General features: G+C 44.3%; 1 protein-coding gene and 1 long non-coding RNA gene across 4 annotated transcripts; one reads left to right on the top strand and one right to left on the bottom strand.

The window, feature by feature from the left end:
- Positions 1–335: 335 nt before the first annotated feature.
- Positions 336–18,217, bottom strand: LOC143977798 (uncharacterized). 2 transcript variants are annotated; one of them, XR_013273869.1, is made up of 4 exons: positions 18,056–18,198; positions 17,059–17,084; positions 1,166–1,288; positions 336–1,055 (listed from the first exon to the last, which is right to left on the bottom strand). It is a non-coding gene; the product is annotated as an uncharacterized LOC143977798 (long non-coding RNA). The 2 variants fall into 2 exon arrangements; XR_013273868.1 differs by lacking the exon at positions 17,059–17,084 and having other exon boundaries at positions 18,056–18,217.
- Positions 16,499–23,087, top strand: LOC143977772 (uncharacterized). Of its 2 annotated transcripts, none has more exons than XM_077478804.1 (5): positions 16,499–16,632; positions 19,269–20,540; positions 21,782–21,958; positions 22,263–22,356; positions 22,785–23,087. In XM_077478804.1, the coding sequence occupies exons 1-5, from the start codon at positions 16,554–16,556 to the stop codon at positions 22,963–22,965; spliced, it is 1,803 nt and encodes a 600-aa protein (XP_077334930.1). In that variant the 5' UTR covers positions 16,499–16,553; the 3' UTR covers positions 22,966–23,087. The 2 variants fall into 2 exon arrangements, with proteins under 2 accessions (XP_077334930.1, XP_077334929.1); XM_077478803.1 differs by lacking the exon at positions 16,499–16,632 and adding an exon at positions 17,196–17,326.
- The last annotated feature ends 1,546 nt before the right edge of the window (positions 23,088–24,633 follow it).

Raw genomic sequence — 24,633 nt, 5'->3', positions numbered from 1 at the left:
TTTCTTCAGATAATCTTATTATGTTGTGGGTCTGCTACACACACACCTTTTTTTGTTGATAATGTATGTTGTGCATTACTGACAAAAATATTGATCATTTTCAGCACCATGGCAGAAATATGTGGGGTCATGAAAATGGCGTGATTGGGGAAATTTGAACATCACTGTGGGTGTTATTTACTAAAGGCAAATCCACTATGCACTGCAAAAGTGTACCTGAAACTGCACTTGGAGTGCAAAGTGGATTTGCCTTTAGTAAATAACGCCCATTGCAACAGAAAACAACAACTTTACTCCAAATACTGCTTTTGCACATTGAAAAAGGAAGCCACACATTGTTGAGAATTTAACTTTTTACTCAAAGCACATTCACATGTGCGTGAGTTTGGTGTATATAACATTATTTTGGGTAACATTTTTATAACTTGGTATTTTTGTGTAAACAGGCATGTATCAAAGCGTAACATACAGAACACAGGAACTTACAAAGTATAACTTTGAAAAGTGAAGACAATATCAGACATGAGTATGTACAAACTGTGCTGACATTGCCTTCAGCAGATGGGGTGTCACCCCTGGAAAAGCCACATTTGGAAGATGCACACAAATTGAGAATCATAAAGTGGCCAGTTTCCTCCTGATCCCATGCCTAATGTCAACATGTGCTATCTCCCATTATGGGGTATCAATGTATGTGTTTTGGGGGTGTAACCCCTTTATCTCAGCCACTTTAGTAGCAAGGAAGGGGTTGCACTCACAAAACACGTACATTGATCCCCCATGATGGGAGATAGCACATGTTGACACACTGTGCGCATCTTCCAAATTTGGCTATTCTAAAAATATAAAAGTGTTTTTGAAAATGTAAAAACGATGCTAGCTAGTTTGGGGTGTTTCAGACTCTCCCCAATACCTCAATGATGTTCTTCATTTTTTGTTGAACATCATTGATGTTTTTCTGTATAGTCTCTAAATCGCGATTGCACCCCATTATCTCCCCAATGAGGATCTGGGCACTTTCACTGGTAAAATGTGTGATTCTTCTTCCACATCACCTAAAAAAAATAAAAAATAAATAAATAAAATAAAAAACAACACACCATGTATTATAAATATGCAGACATACATTGATAGCTTACCAGAAGCTGTGGTCTCCGACACTCACCTGTTGTTGTGCCAATTTCAACAATCTATCCTTCCTGCTCCTCTGCTTCTGGTGTTGGTATTTCCCCTTCTTTGGGAAGTGTGGGGTCCCTGGTGTCCTCAGACGTCCCGAGTCTTCTCTCCCCTATGAGAATGTAAAAAAGGAATACTTAGCATACAGAGGGCAGAAATAGGAATATGAAACATTGCTTGGAAGTGTCGTACAATTGTGTTTTTTGGCAGAGTTCAAAAGGTGAAAACATTATTTTTGACGCTTTCTAAAGCTGGAATACTAACCTGTAGTGTGAGAAAATGTAGTCAAGTGCAAATTGGCAAAACATTGTTTGGGAGTGGGCTAACGAACGATGTTTATTACAAACGATTGAACCCATGAACATGAAAGTTGGGGCCAAGTCCTGCTTTCTGTGTGAATAGACGCAGAAGCGTGCCCACACAGGTGTCTATAAGTATAACATTTCCGATCAGATCCGATAGTCAGTTTTTCAGGCGGACCTGATCGGACACTCAATTCACCTCAATGGGGCAGCGATCGTCAGCAGGGACATGTTCGCTGACACCCGCTGCTATCCGATCCCATCCTGTCCGTGAAATCCAGACAGCTGGAAACCCTATTTTCCATCCGTCTGGTGGATCGGATGAAAGCGGACCATTTTCATTCTGATCTCCCCGCAGAGGAAAATGGGGCTCTGACAGGTCCATCTCAGCACAATGAGCAGAGACAGAACGTTCATCTGCCTGCCCAGTGGATCAATCCAATGCTGAGCAAAACTGAGTCTGCTGGGTGAACCACCTGTGTGAAAGGACCTTAATGCCACATACACATGGTCAGAATTTCGGCCAGCAAAAGACCGATGAGAGCTTTTCATCAGAAAATGCGACCGTGTATATGCGCCATCGGAATTTTGCTGGCCGAATTGCCGCCAGCAAAAGATGGAGAGCAGGTTTTCAATTTTTCCGGGGGAAAAAGTTCTGATCGTGTGTATGCAATTCCGACACGCAAAAACTCCCGCATGCTCAGATTCAACTACGAGACGGAAACTATTGGTTACTGGCTATTGAACTTCCTTTTTCTAGTCCTGTCATACATGTTGTACATCACCTCGTTCCTGATGGTCAGAATTTGGTGTGACCGTGTGTATGCAAGACAGCTTGAGTGAAATCTCGTCGGGAAAACCATCAGAGCTTTTTCCGACCAAAATTCTGATCGTGTGTACGCGGCATAACAATTGGGGTAAATCATTCTAATTATCAGAAGACTGGTCAAAAAAAATGACAATACTGGTCGATAAAATTATATGTAAACTGTGCTTAGCTGTTAGCCTGACACCACTGTGGTGGTGATTTGATTCTCATTGTGATTATGTAGTGCAACTTGGCTGCATTTTGACCATGGGGCCTTTTGCTGGAATTACACCAAAGTAGCGCAGGACCCTTTTCCAAAATCATGCCGTGTTGCATTGATGTGAATGGGCACCACTGAAAAGGTGATTTCCATTGTCATGCGATTCTGTGCAACTCAGGCTGCATCTGAATTCGCACTAGTGTGAGCCAGGCTGTAAACTAGAGTGCCAATTTAAAGCAGATGTTTAATTTAAGCAGTCGCACTCGCAGAGCTTTAACCACTTTCAGACCGGACCATTTTGCAGGTAAATGACCAGAGGTCTTTTTACAATTTGGCACTGCGCTGCTTTAACTGGTAATTGCGCGGTCATGCAATGTTGTACCCAAACAAAATTTGCGTCCTTTTCTTCCCACAAATAGAGCTTTCTTTTGATGGTATTTGATTGCCTCTGCGATTTTTATTTTTTGCGATATAAACGTAAAAAGACCGCAAATTTTGAAAAAAAATGATATTTTCTACTTTTTGTTATTAGAAAAATCCAATAAACTCAATTTTAGTCATACATTTAGGCCAAAATGTATTCAGCCACATGTCTTGGGTAAAAAAAAAGTCAATAATTGTATATTTATTGGTTTGCGCAAAAGTTGTCACATCTACAAACTAAGGTACGTTTTCTGGAATTTACGCAGCTTTTAGTTTACGACTGCCTATCTCATTTCTTGAGGTGCTAAAATGGCAGGGCAGTACAAAACACCCCCCAAATGACCCCATTTTGGAAAGTAGACCCCCTAAGGAAATTGATAAGTGGCATGTTGAGCCCATTGAATATTTTATTTTTTTGCCTCAAGCGATTGAATAATGACAAAAAAAAATTTTTTTTTTTTTTACACAAAGTTGTCACTAAATGATATATTGCTCACACATGCTATGGGCATATGTGAAATGACACCCCAAAATAAATTCTGCTGCTTCTCCTGAGTATGGGGATACCACATATGTGGGACTTTTTGGGAGCCTAGCCGCGTACGGGGCCCCGAAAACCAAGCACCGCCTTCAGGCTTTCTAAGGGCGTACATTTTTGATTTCACTTCTCACTACCTATTACAGTTTTGAAGGCCATAAAATGCCAAGATGGCACAAAACCCCCACAAATGACCCCATTTTAGAAAGTAGACACCCCAACCTATTTGCTGAGAGGCATGTTGAGTCCATGGAATATTTTATATTTTGCCACAAGTTGCGGGAAAATTACAAACTTAAATTTTTTTTTATTTTTTTTACACAAAGTTGTCACTAAATGATATATTGCTCACACATGCTATGGGCATATGTGAAATAACACCCCAAAATAAATTCTGCTGCTTCTCCTGAGTACGGGGATACCACATATGTGGGACTTTTTGGGAGCCTAGCCGCGTACGGGGCCCCGAAAACCAAGAACCGCCTTCAGGTTTTCTAAGGGCGTAAATATTTGACTTCACTCCTCACTACCTATTACAGTTTTGAAGGCCATAAAATGCCAAGATGGCACAAAACCCCCACAAATGACCCCATTTTAGAAAGTAGACACCTCAAGCTATTTGCTGAGAGGCATGTTGAGTCCATGGAATATTTTATATTTTGCCACAAGTTGCGGGAAAATTACAAACTTTTTTTTTTTTTTTCACAAAGTTGTCACTAAATGATATATTGTTCACGCATGCCATGGGCATATGTGAAATGACACCCCAAAATAAATTCTGCTGCTTCTCCTGAGTACGGGGATACCACATATGTGGGACTTTTTGGGAGCCTAGCCGCGTACGGGGCCCCGAAAACCAAGCACCGCCTTCAGGCTTTCTAAGGGCTTTACAGTTTTGAAGGCCATAAAATGCCAAGATGGCACAAACCCCCCCCCCCCCCCAAATGACCCCATTTTGGAAAGTAGACACCCCTAAATTTAGGGGTACACTAGTGAGACTAGGTAATAAATGGCGGGTGCCCTGAAACTATAAAAAAATTACTAACCAACCAGCGTCACCTGTAACAGTTATATGGTGATCACTGGTGAAAGGGTTAACTAGGGGGCAATCAGGGGGCTTTATGCGGTAGTATATGGGGGTCCCTGGCGCTATAAAAAGCTGCGGCGAACCTAAATACCTACCTGCCTAACTAGCGTCACCTGTGACACTAATACAGCGATCAGAAAAACGATCGCTTATTAGGCTGGGTTCACACTGGAGCGATGCGGGAACGCCACGAATCCGCGGCGGGTTCCCGCATCGCATGCCTCCCGGCGGCAGTTCACACTGCCCTATGCGAACTGCTGGGAGTGTCAGTGAAATGTTAATGACACCCCCAGATCAGTTCGCATATCGCAGTGCGATCTGCAAACTCGGATCGCATGGTGTGAACACCCATGCGATCTGATTCTGCTGCGGGCCAAAAAAAGGGTCCCGTGCGAATTTGCGGCGGGTGCGATGCGAATTCAGCCATACTATCTGTATGGCTGAACTCGAATCGCACAGAGATCGGATGTGATTTGCACTGCAGTGCGGTGCGAATCACATTCGTTCTCATAAACCGCTGCAATGTGAACCCAGCCTTAGTGACACTGGCGACGGGGGGTGATCACGGGGTTAAACCTTTATTGGGGGGGTACATTAGAACTAAAGGGGGCTAACCCTAACTGCCCTAACAGTTATTACAGTCACAAATGACACCAATGCAAAAAAAAAAAAAAAAAAAAAATGACATTGGTGTCACTGTGACTGGGGGGCAGGGGTAATTGGGGGGATGATCGGGGGGGTGTGAGTGTGCCTGGCATGTTCTACTGTGTAGTGTCGTGTTGGTGCAACTCACCGATCCTCTCTCCTCGGTGTCGGAACAAAAAATACCGACACGGAGGAGAGATTACATCACTTCCTCTCCTGTGTTTACATTACAGGAGAGGAAGTGATGTGACGAAGGATTTCTATTCTTCGGGAGCGATCGCGAGGGGGTGGCCATGAATGAATGGCCGTCCCCTCATCCGGGATCGCTCCCGAACGAATACCGACCGCCGCAGGCACCGGGCAGGGGCCCGATCGGGCCCCCGACCCGCGGGAAGGCAAGGACGTACATGTAAGCCCTTATGCCTGCCCGTGCCATTCTGTCGACGTACATCGTCGTGCGGCGGTCGGGAAGTGGTTAACAACTAACATTTATACTATTACAAAAATAAAAAAAAAAAAGGTACCAAACACTGGTTTCTTCTATTTTAGTGGTGGTCATGTGACTACTATGCTACTCCTACCTCCCCGATTTCCGATCAGTGGAGACGTCCTCACACAAAGATTACAATACTCACAAACCAATGCAAAAAAAAAGTGGCATATATTTATGTTGTAAAAATAATTCTACTTTTGAGAGATATTGGGGCCCGTCTATCTCAGTGACTTGCTGCTCTCATTTAGGCCTGGTTCACATCTATGCTTTTTTTAGTGCATTTTCAGTTTAGCAGAAACACACTACAGTGCATGTAACATTGTTTCCTATGGATGTAGTTCACATCTGTGCATTTTATAGAAAGGGCCAGGGACTTTTTTTTTTCTCAGGTTTTTGGTTCTATAGACTTGAATAGATCAAAAGTGTGTATCGAAAAGTGCAAAATGCACCTGGAATATGCAAACTGCATAGGTCTTAAGGAGGTTGTGTGCATGTTTAACCACTTCCCGACCAGCGCACGACGATGTACGTCGACAGAATGGCACGGGCAGGCATATTGGCGTACAGGTACGTCCAATATTCAATGCCGCCCTGCCATCAGTAGCGCGCCGTCGCGGGACCCGCAGACTCGATCGCCGCGGGCATCCCCGGGATTGTCTCACGGAGCGGCCGAATGGAGGAAATGCAGTGTAAACAGCATTTCTCCATTCTGCCTAGCAACTAGTGATGCTGATCTCTGCTCCATGTGATTGGAGCAGAGATCAGTGTTCACTAAATGAAAGCGCAACCCCCCCCACAGTTAGTAACACACCCCTAGGAACACTTAACCCCTACACTGCCACCCACTGGTTAACCCCTTCACTGCCAGTGTCATTTACACAGGAATCACTGCATTTATATAGCAGTGATTACTGTATAAATGACAATGGTCCCAAAAATGTGTCAAAAATGCCCGATGGGTCCCCCACAATGTCGCAGTCACAATAAAAATCGCTGATCGCCACCATTACTAGTAAAAAAATAAATAATAAAAATTATTAATAAAAATGCTATAAAACTATCCCTATTTTGTAAACGCTATAACTTTTGCGCAAACCAATCAATAATCGCTTATTGCGATTTTTTTTTACCAAAAATATGTAGAAGAATACGTATCAGCCTAAACTGAGGGAAAAAAATGTTTTTTTTATATATTTTTGGGGGATATTTATTATAACAAAAAGTAAAAAATAATGCGTTTTTTTCAAAATTGTTGCTCTATTTTTGTTTATAGCGCAAAAAATAAAAACCGCAGGGGTGATCAAATACCACCAAAAGAAAGCTCTATTTGTGGGGAAAAAAAGGACGTCAATTTTGTTTGGGAGCCACGTCGCACGACCGCGCAATTGTCAGTTAAATTGACGCAGTGCCGAATCGCAAAAAGTGGTCTGGTCTTTGACCAGCAAAATGGTCAGGTCTGCAAGTGGTTAACAATGCTATGATGGGTCTGAACCCACAGTTGGCATTGCTAGAAAAGCTTAGGAGGCAGGGCGGCATAAAAAGGAGACTGGCAAGATTTTTTTTTTTTGCTTCATTGCCTGCCACAAAATATAGAAGAGGATGAATTATGAAGGATACACTTAATGATATCCATAATTTCTCCTCAGCCAAAACACAAACTGTTACTACACATTTAAGTGTTCTATCCGCATCAGAACATCTGTTTGGAGTCTGAAACATAATCCCTAATGGCTCATAGCACTTGTACAATCTGCTTGGGAAAGAGAACAGGCAGCCAGGTGTGACACATTACATGACTTCTCTAGGACACTCCTATCCTGCAAGCTTAATCAGTAAAGAATGAAGGAAAAAAAAAGGGGGGGGGGGGGTGGAATATACATCTCTTCTAGATTGTAAGCTCTAACAAGCAGGGTCCTCTGATCTGTATTGATAGTGTACCGTCTGCGCTCATGTTGTAAATCGCTGCGCAAACTGTTGGCGATAAATATATATAGGCTGTTACTGATTAAAATTTTCAGGTTCGATTAATCTTTTTTTTTTAATCGACTAATTTCGATTATAACGCACATACAGATCCAACTACTTTTAGCTGGTCTCCTTGCATTGCAACTCTGCATTAGTCAGTGGTAAATGTGGTATACACTATATACAATCACTCGACACTAGTTAGTTTCCACAATCCATGACTTAACTTCACACAAATACTTTTTAAATTCAAACCACAGTAGCGTGACTATCCCTGCATCTCTGGTCTAACTAATTACTCTCACCTTATGGCATGGACCCCTGTGCAAACAGGTGGTCATGCAAGCGGGTATCAAAAAAGGTTAACACGGACCATAAACTTCTCTTATGTCTACTTAGACCTTAGCAAGGACGCCAGGTCATGGGTATAAAGAAAAGATCGAAGTGCTCACCGCTTAAGTATAAGATGTCATTTTGTGTTCAAACAAACTACTCACATAAAGATGATAAAAACACAGCATGTAAAGCCGACAATCATGTTAGTTCCGTAGGGCAGCAGCGGGTGATGTCATGTGTAGCTCCTCCCCCATACGCATTAAGTTCAATCAGAATTTTGATGTCACCAGACTCCTCCCCCCTTCCCTTCATTAGCAGACAGAGGCACTTGGGGAAGAGGGGGGGGGGGGGGGGGGGTCCGGTGACGTTGATGTCCGTGGCGTCACTGGATCTCCGATGGAACTCCCTGAAGACCCGGAAGCCAGTGGAGAGGAGTACTGATCAAAAGAATTTTGATCGATAAAAAAACAGGAATTGATTAATCGAGGAATTAGTCTTTTGTTTCCACTATAATATATTTTTATTTACCAATGAAACGGACATAGCTAGGAACCACAGGGCCCATAGCAAAATGTAGATGGGGCCCCAGTCAGTGGCAGATGGTTTACATTGCACACCCCCATCAAATCATTCCCCGCATCTATTACCTTTTGTACCACCACCCCCTCCCTTTAGAATGTAAGCTCTACGGGCCGGGCCCTCCTGTCCCTTCTGTATTGAACTGTACTGTAATTGTGCTGTCCCCCCTCTACATTGTAAAGTGCTGCGTAAACTGTTGGTGCTATATAAACTGTGTATAAGGCCTCATGCACACGGACGTTTTTACAGCCACTTTTTTGAGCTTTTTTTGCAGCTTAAAAACGGCTGTCCATGTTAGTCTATGGCTTCATGCCCACCTAGGCGTTTTTGAGCTGCAAATGGCATAGGCGTTTTTAAGCTGTAAAAAAAACCCAGGACCAGTGCGTTCCGTGGCGTGGAGCTAGAGCTGTAAAAACGCGAATCGCGGGAAAACGCGCAAAAACGCACATAAACGCGCAAAAATGCGCATAAACGCGCAACATATTTTCTTTGTTTTCTGAGTGCTATAGCCAAGAGATGTATTTCTTAAAAAACGCTACTTAACGCTAACGCTAAAAAACGCCCAAAAACGCCAATGCAAAACGCGGTAAAAATCATGTTTTTAACAACGATTTTTCCAGGCATCGGAGCTAGCTTTGCAGCCAGTTTTTTAAAACGTCTGTGTGCATGAGCACTAATAATAATAATAATAATTACACCCCCTTACATGACGTAGCCAGGTGATAAGAATTAGGTGCATGTAGGACTGCACAGTGGCTTACCTTTCTTCCTTTACGAAAACATTTTTTGTTCATTTCCAATTCGATAATATGGGGTGAACTGTCCTGATTGGCTCTCGAAAGCTCTGTACCAACGATCAGATTAGAGGTCGACTGATATGGGTGACCGATGGCCGATATACGATGCCGTTTTTTTTTTGTTTTTTTTTTGCAGGTGCCAGATTTCACAGCTGATAGTGTAACTGTGAAACGGAGAGAGAGAGACTGACAAATTCAGCGTGATGTTGGAGGTGGCAGGACCAGGGGTGGGCGGGACCCAGCAGCTATCCAGCCAATGATTGGGCTGTTTAAGAAGGGGCGGTGCCACATACACGTAGCGACCCACCCAGATCCCATCCCGTTGGCTGGTGTTGGTCTCCTTACTTGGCTGGCAGAGGTACGGCCAGTTCTCCAAAATGGGCAAATATCAGCCAATATATCAGTCGACCTCTAGATCAGATCAGATTTTTTTCTACGATTTTCTGATTGTATGTACAGGGCTTAACACATTTACAAGCATGTCAACTGTTAGCAATATAATAAAAATGCCTGCTCCAAGGCTGGCCATACATTGTATAACTTTCTTTTAGATTCACCAAAACCATGTAATAGGAGGTCAAATTTCAAAACTTCCAATTTGTATGCAATCAGGAGGGCCCTTGCACTACATAGTTGAAGGTAAATCTAAAAGGAAATTGAAAAAGAAATTGTATAATGTATGGTCAGCTTTAGGGCTTCTTTACTCCACATGCAGTCAGGTGCATTTTTAAACAAGTGTAATTCAACAAGCCTAGTTTACACCTGCAGTGCTTTTATTGTTCATTTTTCTTAACCACTACAGATCCGCGCTATTGCCAAATGACGGCATTAGCGCGGACCTACATTTCCGGGACTACGTCTATTGACGTCGTCCCGGTTACGAGCGGCCTGCGCGCCCCCTGAGGGGCGCGCGTGGCGCGCTCTGTGATCGGCGAGTCCGTGAGACTCGCCTGATCACCGATCCGTGTAAGGGGTCGATCCCGACCCCTTATCACGTGATCAGCTGTCAGCCAATGACAGCTGATCATGTGATAGAACGGAGCCGGTAATCGGCTATTATTCCTCCTCGCGCTGACAGCGCGAGGAGAGAAAAAAAAAGCCGATCACCGGCGGCCGTGATCGGGACATCAGTCCCGATCACGGCCATCAATACAAGGGACCACCTGCCACCTGCCTGTGCCCACCTGCCTGTGCCCACCTGCCCGGTTACGAGCGGCCTGCGCGCCCCCTGAGGGGCGCGCGTGGCGCGCTCTGTGATCGGCGAGTCCGTGAGACTCGCCTGATCACCGATCCGTGTAAGGGGTCGATCCCGACCCCTTATCACGTGATCAGCTGTCAGCCAATGACAGCTGATCATGTGATAGAACGGAGCCGGTAATCGGCTATTATTCCTCCTCGCGCTGACAGCGCGAGGAGAGAAAAAAAAAGCCGATCACCGGCGGCCGTGATCGGGACATCAGTCCCGATCACGGCCATCAATACAAGGGACCACCTGCCACCTGCCTGTGCCCACCTGCCTCCCGCAGTGCCATCCTGAAGTAAAATAAAAGCAAAAGTAAGTGCCCCCCGTCAGTGCCCCCCGTCAGTGCCCATAGTGCCCACAGTGCCACCCACAGTGCCACCCCACAGTGCCACCCAATCTGCCTCAAAGGTGCTGCACCCCAGTGCCGCCCATCAGTGCCCAGCAGTGCCGCCCATCTGTGCCCAGCAGTGCCGCCCATCAGTGCCCAGCAGTGCCACCTATCAGAGCCACCTATCAGTGCCACCTATCAGTGCCCATCAGTCCCATCTATCTGTGGTACCTATCAGTGCCCATCCGTGCCACCCATCCGTGCCACTTATCCGTGCCACCCATCCGTGCCATCTTATCTGTGCCCATCTTTGCCCATCAGTGCCGCCTTATCTGTGCCCATCGGTGCCGCCTTATCTGTGCCTATTAGTGCCGCCTTAACTATGCCTATCAGTGCCCACCGGTGCAGCCTATCAGTGCCCACCAATGCAGCCCATCAGTGCCCACCAATGCAGCCTATCAGTGCCGCCTAATCAGCGCACTTCAATGAAGGAGAAAAATGACCCGTTTGCAAAATTTTATAACAAACTATTAAAACATGATTTTTTTTTTTTTTTTTGCATCTTTTTTTGTTTGTTTAGCAAAAAATAAAACTCCGAGCTGTAACTAAATACCACCAAAAGAAAGCTCTATTTGTGGGAAAAAAATGATAAAAATTTCATTTGGGTACAGTGTTGTATGACCGCGTAATTGTCACTCAAAGTGCATCAGCGCTGAAAGCTGAAAATTGGTCTGGGACTGAGGGGGGTTTAAGTGCCCAGTAAGCAAGTGGTTAAAAAGCACTGCTGCATATTTCTGCACAGAAATGAACTGCAAAGACAGGTAAATGCACAAAAAATACTCATGAATGCCCGTAAACGTATCAAAAACACATGTAAATGTAGTGCAAATGCATGTCAACATATGAAAAATGCATGTGAATACAAAAAGCTAAAAATAAAAAAAAATTCCATCAATGAAAACATTGTTCTTAAGAACACACTGCAAACACTTATGCAGCGTACACACGATCAGACTGTCCGGTGGACTTAGCCCAGCGGACAAACCGCCGGACTTTGAAGCGGAGGACCGCCTGACTTTCCGAAAGAGCGGACCCACCCACACACAACCGGACTTATCCGGCGGACTAGGTACGCCGGACTATGGCGGGAGTCCGCCGTACTTTTGAAAATGAACGACTTAACCACACACGGAGGAAAGTCCGTTTATTTTGAACACGGCTCCAGGTAGCTGGGACTAGTGAAGGAAGTCGATGTCACCGCCTTCGGCAGCTAGATTGACATGTCGCTGGCCGCGTTACCTGGTATGGACTTAAAGGGGAAGCCCTATGCCGAAAAAACGCGCCCCCCCCCCCCCCGGTCCATATAAGACCCTTATCTGAGCACGCAGCCCAGCCGGTCAGGAAAGGGGGCGGGGACGAGCGAGCGCCCCCCCCCCTCCTGAGCCGTACCAGGCCGCGTGCCCTCAACATGGGGGGGTGCTTTGGGGAAGGTGGGGCCCCCCCACCCCAAAGCACCTTGTCCCCTTGTTGATGAGGACAAGGGCTCCCGGATTCTGATAAGCCCCCTACCCGAAGACCCCAACAGCCATCGGCCAGGGTTGTCGGGGTCTGCGATCAGCAGGCTGATCGGAATCCGGGAGCCCCTTTAATAAGGGGGCCCCCAGATACTGGCCCCACACCCTATGTGAATGAGTATGGGGTACAATGTACCCCCCTACCCATTCACCTGTGAAAAAAAAAAAAAGAAGAAAAGAAGTAGTAAATAAAACACAACACAAGGTTTCAAAATCATTTGTTGCACATCTCCGGGGGTCTTCTCACCAGACTCCTTCGCCATCTTCTGCTCTTTTACTAGTGGAGGAGCCCGACTTCGGGGGTCTTGAACCCCTCTTCAGTTCTTCTTGCCGGGGCTCCGCTTTCTGCCTTTAAGCTCTTTTACTAGCGGTGGCCCGGTCTTCTGTCGCCGCCTCTTCTTCCGACTTCGGGGGTCTTGTCCCCCTTTTCAGTTCTTCTTGCCGGGCCTCTGCTCCTTCTTCCAGCTCTTTTACTGGCGGTGGCCCGGTCTTCTGTCGCCGCCTTCTCTTCTTCCTTGAGATGTTGACTCAATGCTGTCTCTGGTCGTAATGACAGGGATGTGTTGCGCGGCGACTTATATAGGGACAATGGGCGGGGTCACCGGTGATGTCCCCGCCTATTATGAGGTCACAGTCCAGCATCCCATTGTCCCTATATAAGTTGCCGCGCAACATGTCCCTTTTTATTACAGCCAGAGACAGCGTTGAGTCAACATCTCAAAGGAAGAAGAGAAGAAGATGACAGAAGACCGGGCCACTGCCAGTAAAAGAGCTGGAAGAAGGAGGGGAGGCCCGGCAAGAAGAACGGAAGAGGGGGACTAGACCCCCAAAGTCGTAAGAAGACCCCCAGGAGGCGATGAAGAAAGCCGGGCTCCTCCGCTATTAAAAGAGCTAGCAAAAGAGCAGAACATAGCGGAGGAGTCCGGCAAGAAGACCCCCCCCCCCCAAGACGGAAGAAGACCCTCGGAGCTGTGCAATAAATGATATTGAAACCGTGTGTTGTATTTACATTTTTTTCACAGGTGAATGGGTAGGAGTACATTGTATCCCATACTCATTCAGATAAGGTGGGGGGCCAGTATCTGGGGGCCCCCAGATTCCGATAAGCCCCCTGCCTGCAGACCCCGACAACCAACGGCCAGGGTTGTCGGAAAGAGGCCCTTGCCCTCGTCAGCATGGGGATAAGGTGCTTTGGGGTGGGGGGGGCATGGCCCCCCCTTCCCCAAAGCACCATCCCCATGTTGAGGGCACGCGGCCTGGTACGGCGGGGGGGGGGCCCCCCGTTTTTTTTTGGCGTAGGGCTTCCCCTTTAAGTCCATACCAGGTGACGGGGCTAGCAACATGTCAATCTCGCAGCCTAAGGCAGCAACATTGACCTCCTGTGCTAGTCCCTTGTACCTGGAGCCGGGTTCGAAATGAACTGTCTTTTCTCCATGTGCGGGAAAGTCTGTTCATTTCAAAAGTGCGGCAGACTAGCACACACACGGCCAGATTGTCCGCTGGACTCTCAGTCCGGCGGACAATTTTTGAGTCAAAACTACTTTCTAAGTCCACCTTAATTTTGAGTCAAAACTACTTTCTAAGTCCAGGACTTTTAGGGGGAAAAAAAAAAAAAAAAAAGTCCGCCGGAGCCCACACACAGGCGGATTGTCCGGATAGTTTGATCGTGTGTACGCAGCATTAAATGCACATTCAGAAATGCAGTGTGAACAGTTTGCACCACAGTTTGCACCACAAACCCTAAACCATGATCTTTCACTCCATAGACAGAGCTATGGCCACTGCTCACAGGAATGGTTGTTATATATGGAAATGTAAATTTCAGAGTGTTTGTGATAAACTTGGCGTCCTCGGACGGTAACTCCATAGTGAACACATACATCACATCTAAAAATTTGAGTAGTAAACAAGGGATGGATTTTCTTCATCAATTGGGATGTACAGAGCAGCCCAGAGGCCATAGACTTTCCACAGCTCCATATTAGGCCTCTCTAACACTTGTGCGACCTGAAAGTGACACGACTTGAAGTAATTCCTGTGTAATCTTGAGGTCTATGGAGCTCAAGTCGCATCAAAGTCGGGCCAAAGTTGTGCAGGGACAACTTTGAAGTCACATAGATGTGAATGGTACTCATTGAAAATCATGGGGTACATCTTGTCATGCGACTTTACAGTCCCAAGTCGCATGTCTTTATGTTCCTTTATTTGCGTAAGGGGTGGAGACTATCACTGCACCGAAGATTGTAGCTCCTCCCAGTCCTGTCCCAAGTTCTCTTCTGAATCAAAACAAGTAACAAGTAGCTGATGATAGAACAGGAAGCAATGAGCAACACATATTTACATGCATGTCAACTGTTTGCATTATAATAAATGTCTGCTTATAGGGCCACATCACACCACATACAGTCCAGTGTGTTTTTTTTTTTTTCACATCAAAAATGCATTGAAAGTAGGTTATATAGTTTACAATAGCACAGTTCACACCAGTTGCAGTTCCATAAAAAGTAGAACATGCTGCATTTTCCTGCACTGGAACGCTGTAAAATGCATCAAAAATGCCCTGGAACACAGATGTCCTTATTTAGGGCCAGTTCACACCATAAAAATACAGTTCTGCATTTGACACATTTTTTTTATGTGCTTTTGACTCATTTTTGATGCAGTCCTATTTTCTTAAACCTTAAATAGGGACATGTGTTTTCCAGTAAGTTTTATGCATGCAGAAATGCATCTGGAACACATCCAGACTACGTTCCCATGGTGTGAACTGGCCCTAAATAAGGACGTGTGTTCTGATGCGTTCCAGTGTATTTGATGCGTTGCACAGCGTTTCAGTATGGACCAGTCCTGGAAAAATGCAGCATGTTCTACTTTTTTTCTGAAACTGCAAGCACTGGTGTGAACTATGCCATTGAAAACCATAACCTAATTTCCATGCATTGTTAATGCAGAAGAAAAAAAAAACCCACAGCACTGGAATAAGGTTAAGAAAATAGGGGGGGGGGAGGGAATATGCATCAAAAACGCACTGGAACACTGTACTGCATCAAAAACTATGCAAAAATGTGCATGCAGAAGTGCATCTGGAACAAATCTGGACTGCATTTCGATGGTGTGAACAGGCCCTTAGACCCGCTATTTTTAGCACTGCTTTACCGTAGTTTTAGTGGCGCTATTTCAATGGGAAGGAGCGGCGAGTTCACCGCTCCAAAGAAGATGCTGGCAGGAATTTTTCTGATGCCCTGCCAGCGCACCGCTCCAGTGTGAAAGCCCTCAGGAGTGAATGGAGCCGCTGTTTTAAGGCAGTTTGCGGGTGCTATTTTAAACGCTTTAGCATCTGCAAAACGCTCCCAGTGTGAAAGGGGTCTCAGGTTTTATTTACAGCAGATACAGTCAGGTGCGCTTATAAAACACAGCAAAAACGCACATGCAAGAAAAATGAATATATTTCAATGAGCCTAGTTTACACTTTTTTTTTTTTTTTAAATGAACATAAAAACACTGCAGAGTTCAGTAGCATGCTGCATTTTTCTGAATCAGAACGCACTGAAAACAAGCATAAATGCATATAATTATCTCAAAACTGAACATGAATGCATGTGAATGCATGCCAACATATCAAAAACACACATGAATGCAAGTTAATGCATGTAAACACTTAGTAAAGCATTTTAGGAAATTAAAAAAATAAATAAAATAAATAGATTGCAAATGCATTTAAATGCACTGAAAACCCACTAACTGTACATTTCTGCGTTTACATGCATTTTAGTGAACATAGATTAATGTATAAATAAAGAGAGAAGAAAAACAAAAACAAAAAAAAAACACTAGGCTCACCTCACTATGACATCACATGACTCACTCTACAGTGTGGAAAAAAAAAAAAAAAAACGGCTCATGTTACTATGACAACACATGATCACATGACCTACTCTATAAAGTGTGGTGCAGTCAAGGCAGAGCCTCAGATAACACGAGTGGTTTGAGGAGTGAGGACGTGTTAATCTTTGTCTCTGACAAAACTAGAAAAGCGACCATGACAAATTCAATGTTATTATTTCTAATCGCGTTGGCTGTGCCAATCGCATTGATCGATGGATTTCCGGTATCAAGAGGTAATATTACACACTATTATAGTTTTCCTAGGAATAAAAAGCAGTCACATTATACACATTGCACTCAATTCCCATCACTTTAATAGAAGGATCTTAGCTTCAGCCACATCATGACAATACATAACTAGAAAAGTCTACAATTTCTGGGGAAATTGTGTGAAGTGTTCTTGCCTCCACCTACTGGAGTGGATGGAGTAACTGTTGCGTGGTTGGAGTGGCTCGAGTAACTAAAAAGTGTTAAAAAGCTTAATATCAAAAAACTTTTTGGGGGGAAAAAAAAAAATTTTTTTTTTTTTTTTTTTTTTTTTACAAAAAACAAGTTTTGAAAACGTTTTTTTGTTTAGTTTTTTCAAAAAGCGTCTTTTTTTTGAAAAAAATAAAATAAAAATAAAAAAACGGTTTTGAAAAAATAAAACCTAGGCTCACCTCACTATGACATCACATGACTCACTCTACAGTGTGAAAAATAACGGCTCATGTTACTATGACAACACATGATCACATGACCTACTCTATAAAGTGTGGTGCAGTCAAGGCAGAGCCTCAGATAACACGAGTGGTTTGAGGAGTGAGGACGTGTTAATCTTTGTCTCTGACAAAACTAGAAAAGCGACGATGACAAATTCAATGTTATTATTTCTAATCGCGTTGGCTGTGCCAATCGCATTGATCAACGGATTTCCGGTATCAAGAGGTAGTATTACACACTATTATAGTTTTTTTTTTTCTTCAAAATGTTTTGGCTAATAATGGGGTGGTTATAAATTATTTGGCTGATCATGGGGGGGGGGGGGGGGGGTCATAATATTTTGGATGATTTTGGGGTGGTCATAATGTTTTGGCTCATCGTGGGGTTGTCAGCTTTTGTAACGTCCCACTCCAGTTTTGAAGATCTCGCTGTTCATTCCTGTGGGACCAATTTCCCCACAAAAACTTTATTTCGTGGACCATTCGGCAAAACGTTCCACAAAGTAATATCACACCAATCGGGAACAATCCGCACGTTTCAGTATATTGTTGTGTAAAAGCTGTGGGAGGAGTTAGGGTGGTAAATTTGGCTATAATAAGAACATATATATATGTGAGAGAACAGTAAGTGGTCTTGCTATGCAAGAACACTTAATAAAGTCCACAGATTCTAAACGTTTTTTAGGCACAGCTCAGACTTAATCAGATATATCATGTAAATGTATGCAAAGTGGCGAAACAAATATCAGTGCAATCCCCCTCCCCCGGTGTTTCCTCCTCTCACTGGTATGCAGACAATAGGAGGACTGCTGGGCTCTGTAGTCCCACATGCTGCGGCTGCAGCTGCAATCCTTCTCCTCAACAAACCTCCAGGGGTGAGTACAAAGAGAGTTATAGAGCGTAAATCAGCGTGTTTACTGCATAAGATCCAAATATTTCCGGGTATTCCACTCACATTAACAACAGAGCAGAACCAGAAGTAGCCGAACAGCTTGCGTCTCACCGTCCGGAAATGACATCACTGCCTGTGGTCAGCTGACACGATTTGTCCCGCCCACAGGTCGCTTTCTAAGTGGTGTAGTATGTCAATATATAAGGCTCAACTCCCCCCAGCTATTCTGAATCACATGATGGATGAGAGTGACATCACATCCTCTTCCTTTGTTTTGTTAGGAGGTGTAGTCCGCTTCACTTAAACTAAATCATCCATATTGGTACACCCAAAAAAAAAAAATCTAAAAAAAAAAAAGATGGGACTTGAATATAAGTTTGTAACGGTCTGAGGAATATCCAAATCTAATTAATCGAGGGGAAAATATTACAAGGCTAAAATATTAATATGTGAATGTATTCCATAAATTATTACATTGTACAACTAATGACGTATACAGTCAGGAAAGCCAATACATTTAAATATGATAGTAAACTGGCGCCATCATGTGGGCACATCGAAATATTATTATTTTAATAAAATTCCAATTTCTATATACAAAGGTGTATACGATCTAGAATGGATTAGTAATGTGGACCCTGAATCTGTTAGATACATTTTGTTACTGTCCAAACAATTCAAAACCCCAACCAAAAACAATCCCATCATCACCAGGCTCCAACTAATGCATCACTGAGTTTTCATATGTACTCCCATCTAAATGTAAACATCAGAACACACCCATACATCTTCACCCCGTCTCTTATGTATTGATTCTATAATTGGATTGAATTTGATGTTTGGAATTTAATGGGAAATAAATTAAATAATGATAACTAATAATTGGATATAATTTATATATATATATATATATATATATCTCCTTATGCATATGGCATAAGGGAATAGAAGCCATAGAGATACATCTTATACACAGTGCATGGGAATTCCAATGTACATTACATGGAGATTACAATTAAATAGACTTTGTCGCAAAACACCTGTGCGAGAAGGCTGTACTGGAAGTAACCATCGCCTGACATGCTAGTTCCAGGGCAACTTAGAGAATGAGATTTCAACTCATCGTCCTAGAAATAGCATTCAGTAAATGGGTCAGGGAACAGCTACTAGACATACAATGATTGCATATAATATATTAGGATTGTACTCATCTTTCTTAGATAATATAAAACTGAGAAACTAATATTTTTATTTCTTTTCTCTTCTGTGATTATAGATATTAATGAACGATATAGACCTGCTGTGTACGAACCGCCAGGCGATGAGTACAAGGCGGAGTTATTTGCACCTACGTCGTTTGGGCCAACAGGGGAAGATACCAAAGATGATGAGAAGGATTTTCCTGCAGAGTCCGAGCACAAAGTGGATGTGCTATATGCACCTGAAGAGTCCAAACTCGCACCTGAGGCGCACATAGCGGACGTGCTATATGCACCTGAAGAGTCTGAGCTCGCACCTGAGGAGCACAAATCGGACGTGCTATATGCACCGGAAGAGTCCAAACTCGCACCTGAGGCGCACATAGCGGACGTGCTATATGCACTTGAAGAGTCTGAGCTCGCACCTGAGGAGCACAAATCGGACGTGCTATATGCACCTGAAGAGTCCAAACTCGCACCTGAAGAGCACAAAGTGTATGTACTACATGCACCTGAAGATAAAACGGAGAAATTAATATTTTCATTTCTTTTCAATCCTGAGATTACAAATCAGAAAGAACGTTATGTACCTGAAGAGTCAGAGCTCGCACCTGAAGAGCATAAAGTGGATGCGCTATATGCATCTGAAGAGCCTGCCCTTGCATCTGAGGAGCACAATGCGGAGCCCAATCTTGCACCTGAGGAGGACAAAGCAGATGCGCTATATTCACCTGAAGAGTCCAAACTTACAGGTGAGCAGCAAAAGTCAGACCTGCCATATGAGCCTGCAGAGTCCAAGCTCACAGGTAAGGATACCCAAGCAGATGAGATGGATGTATCTGCGGAGTCCGAGCTCACAGGTGAAGATACGAAGGCAGATGAGATGGATGTATCTGCGGAGTCCGAGCTCACAGATGAGCAAGACAAAATGGATATGCTATCTGCACCTGCAGAGTCTGAGCGCAATGGTGAGGAGCTCAACGTCAACAGGCCATATGAACCTACAGAATCCATACTCTCAGCTGAAAATACCAACGTAGATGAGACAGATGTACCTGTGGAGTCCAAGCTTGCAGGTGAGGAGCACAAAGTGGATGCACCAGGTGAACCTGCAGAGTCTGAACTCACAGATAGATTGCGATGGATGGCAGATGAGGAGGATTTAGCTGCAGAGTCGAATCTGTCAGCCGAAGATACCAAATCCGATAAGATGGATATATCTGCGGAGTCTGAGCTCACAGGTGAAGATAGGAAGGCAGATGAGATGGATGTATCTGTGGAGTCTGAGCTCACAGGTGAAGATAGGAAGGCAGATGTGACGTCTCAGCCCCCAGACACCCAGGATACAGGTAAGAGAATATAACGTGATCATTTGAAGTCAGTGCTCTAATCAATGACTTCAATTTTGTCCGATTCCTGCTGAAATGACAAACAGTGACTGCATCCTATCAGATGGAATCATTGTTTGGCAGCACCAGCAGCCATGGCTGCTTGAATATGATAGATATTCCTCCATTCATGCTGCTATTAGGGAAGACTTGCACAGTGTGCAGAAAAACTATTTGAGGGGTTTGAAAACTTGGGTGACTTCCTAGGAATTGAATTCCCTGCACATCCTGTCCTGTCTCCCAAATCCTTGGCTATGCTGTGTACCGACTAGCTGCCGAGTCCATACTTTTATAGATGCTTGCCCAGTCTTTCTTTTATTTTTTGGTATTTCTAGGGGACTTCCATTCACCCCTATGGTGAAGTCCCTGCATGTATATTTTATGAATGTCCAATAGTCAAACCAATTATGGAATTTGGGGTTCTAAAAAAGGACAATTATCAGTTCTAAGCAAATACACATTCTTTGTCATGAAGCAAAACACCTGTGTGAGAAGGCTCTAATCTAATGGAAGTAACCATCCCCTGACTCAGGAACCACACGCTTATGTCAAGTCAGTGCCTCGGCGAATAGGTTCTGTCCCACTGCCCCAGAACTAGCATGCAGAACACGAGCCACGGAAAATCTGCTTCAAGCCAACAGGGCTTTCTCACAACAAAATCCTATCGTGTGTACTTTCATGCCCTGTACACACGATAGGATTTTTTGACAACAAAATCCATGGGATGTTAGCTCAAACTTGCCTTGCATACACACGGTCACGCAAAGTTGGTCGGAAATTCCGAACGTCAAGAACGTGGCGAAGTACTACACGTACGACAAGCCGAGAAAAATTACGTTCAATAGCCAGTGCTGCTCTTCTGCTTGATTCCGAGCATGTGTGGCACTTTGTGCGTCGGAATTTTGTACACACAATCGGAATTTCCGACGGACAACGGATTTTGTTGTTGGAAAATTTGAGAACCAGATCTCAAATTTTGTGTGACATAAATTCCTATGGTAAATGTGTTATGGAGCCTACACGGTCAGAATTTCCGACAAGTCCTATCCCACATTTTCCATCGGAAAATCCTATTGTGTGTACAGGGCATAATCATATTTTTAATGTATAAATAACATTCGCAATTTTGTATCCTTATAGATAATGTAACCCAAGGATGTACCTGAGAAATTTATATCTTTATTTCTTTTCTGTGATTCTAGGATTAGATCATCATGAGTATACTGCTTTGCTGGATAGCGACTATCAGTATATTCCATCCCTGGGAAAAGATCATCAATACTTGAGCAATTTGCCGGGTGGTCAGAGGATGCTGGATGAACCCGGAGACCAAGATTCCTCAGAAGATGTCCGGGCTTGGTATCACATCCAGGTGCAAGGTAAGTGAAATGTTCTGAAATAATAATAGGCTTAATGCCGCTAGTGTAATATTAATTATGTTTTAAAGCAGAGCTCCAGCCAAAACGTTCCTCTTTTTGAGATGATATGGTGTGGGGAGGAGTTGGGAAGATTTCTTCTTACTTCCTGTGTGCTCTCCAGGAGACATAAAATGTGTTCTTAATTTCCCCACCTGGAATTCCACATGATTAATTTTACCCAGCTATGTTATCATCCAGATACATTTAGAAGTGCTTACATGTGCTCTTATCAGTGAAAATAACATCTTCTTTCCTTCTTTTATAGAAGTTCCTGTTTGGCTCCTAGCTCTCATGACAGTGATACTCAGTGGGATTTTCTTCATGTTGGTCCTCATCTGCATTTGCGTAGCAAATACTCAGTAAGTATCCACAATTCATACAATTCAAGATGTGTGTTTTTTTGTTTTGTTTTTTTGCAATCGTACACATAAACAGCAAAGCCTGGAGCAGGGTGGTGCTGTAATAGCACATAGGCCCCTGATCCAGTATTTCCAGGCATGTGCCGGTGACTACCTGTGGTATGACATGGGCCAATGATCCAATACTTCTAGGCCTGTGCTGGTGATAGCCTATGGTCCCACGTAGGCCCCAAACCAGTATTTCTTGGTCTGTGCCAGTGACAACGATCTATAATCCAGTACTTTCAGGCCTGTCTTGGTGACAACCTGTGATACCATGTTGGGCCCCTGACAGTGTTTCCAGGCTTATCCTGCTGTTTACCTTCGACTGTATTTGTTGTTGCCCATTTTTTGTATTGTCCACTAAAAACGTTTTCCTCTTTTTTCAGGTGGAAACAAAAAGCAAGACTAAATGAAATAGAGCAACTAATAAGCGTTGTTGTTATAAAAAACAATAGATTGCACAAAGAAAGGAAGTATTTTACCCAACCAACAGATGAGGAAATGGAACTATATCTCGAGGATGTGCTACTGGAAATGGAAAGAGAAGGGAGTATTGCCCCCGTTTAGAATTACAGTTGGCACTGCTAGCTATAACCTGCGGGCGGTGCTGATCAAGTGGGGAAAACCTGATGCGGTGGTTTTACAACAGTAAGTGCTGGGACAAGGCGTGGGCAGGAGGAGCGGCTGCCCTGGGCACTATGTGGGGTGGGGGGGGGGGGGGGGCAGCACAAGGAGATTGAGGGGATGGGATTTGTGTTGGATGGGGGAATTTGGGGGGTGGTAGGGGTTAATTGCTCTAGCAGGACAGATTTGGGGAGGTGTGCTAGGAGTGTGTGTGTGTGTGTGTGTGTGTGTGTGTGGGGACAGAGGACACTGGTGTGTGTGTGTGTGTGTGTGTGTGTGTGTGGGGACAGAGGACACTGGTGTGTGTGTGTGTGTGTGTGTGTGTGTGTGTGTGTGTGTGTGTGGGGGGGGGGGGGGGTGCAGAGGACACTGGTGGGTATGGGGGGGTGCAGAGGACACTGGTGTGTGTGTGTGTGTGTGTGTGTGTGGGGGGGGGGGGGGGTGCAGAGGACACTGGTGGGTATGGGGGGGGGGTGCAGAGGACACTGGTGTGTGTGTGTGTGGGGGGGGGGGGGCAAAGGACACTGGTGTGTATGGGGGGGTGCAGAGGACAATAGTGTGTGGGGGGGGGGGGGGGGTGCAGAGGACACTGGTGTGTAGGACACTGTTTTGGGGGGCACAGGACACTATTGTTGGGGAAGGGTCAAAAGTGGCAGAGTACACAAGCACAACACTGACACCAGTTCACATAGACACACATTTAACCCCCTGATAACCCCCCCCTAATAAATATTTAACCCCTTGATCACCCCCAGTTAACCCTTTTAGGCCCTGTCACAGTATCATCAGTACAGTGTACAGATTTTTTTTCATCGCTGTATTAGTGTCACGGGTGACACTACTTAGTTAGCATCAGTGTCAGTCTTATATAGGGTCAGGGTCCCGCCCTATATTCCCTAATGAAGATTTAGCCCCCTGATCACCCCCCCCCCCCAGTTAACCCTTTCACTCACTGTCACAGTGTTGTTAGTACAGTGTACAGATCTTTTTATTTTCTGATCACTGTATTAGTGTCACGGGTTAGCGTCATTCCTAGACAGTGGCAGATTTTAACTCTTTGATTGGCAGTAACCCTAACACACACTATACTACCATTACTAGTATAGTGAAAAAGAGGGGTGTAACCGCGCTAGAATAATTAAACGAAGGCAATTAAAACGCAACAAGCAGCAGCATACAGTGTAATAACACAAAAGTCAATAACATAGAAAAAGCTGCGCAAAAAAATTTTGAGTCCATAAAACAAACATGATGGCAGAAAATAAAATGTGAAGGTTGTAGTCACTGATGAATCACAACACCGCAGTGTGCATGCACAAACAGATAAAGTGCCTGACCACCGTAGCTGTCAATTATGCTTACCAAACAGCAAGTGTTTAAAAGCAGGTGGCTTGAACCCAGCCTGGGCCTTTAAACTCTCAGATGACCACAACCCAAAGATAATCGAATATCACTGCTCACTTCGTTCGTCTAATATCCGTAGCTTTCAGTAAATGCTCAGGAAGAGAAAAGGATTAGCTATAGTGTAATATATTCCAAACTACAGAAATGTATTAAGTATATATTACACTTACAATTTTCGTAGTTTATGCATTTTATTACTACGCAATT

This window comes from Lithobates pipiens, unplaced genomic scaffold (assembly GCF_037356315.1).
Source record: "Lithobates pipiens isolate NorthernLeopardFrog02 unplaced genomic scaffold, aLitPip1_a1.2 Scaffold_1, whole genome shotgun sequence".
Classification (NCBI taxonomy): Eukaryota; Metazoa; Chordata; class Amphibia; order Anura; family Ranidae; genus Lithobates; species Lithobates pipiens.
The sequence above is the reverse complement of the archived record's forward strand: the minus strand, read 5'-3'. Positions and strand labels throughout refer to the sequence as shown.

Bases quoted from the DNA above. Each gene is read 5' to 3' on its own strand.
- LOC143977772 (XM_077478804.1), top strand. From the start codon at position 16,554: ATGACAAATTCAATGTTATTATTTCTAATCGCGTTGGCTGTGCCAATC. The intron at 16,633-19,268 runs GTAATATTACAC...CTGTGATTATAG, and splicing joins TGGATTTCCGGTATCAAGAG to ATATTAATGAACGATATAGA. The intron at 22,357-22,784 runs GTAAGTATCCAC...CTCTTTTTTCAG, and splicing joins ATTTGCGTAGCAAATACTCA to GTGGAAACAAAAAGCAAGAC.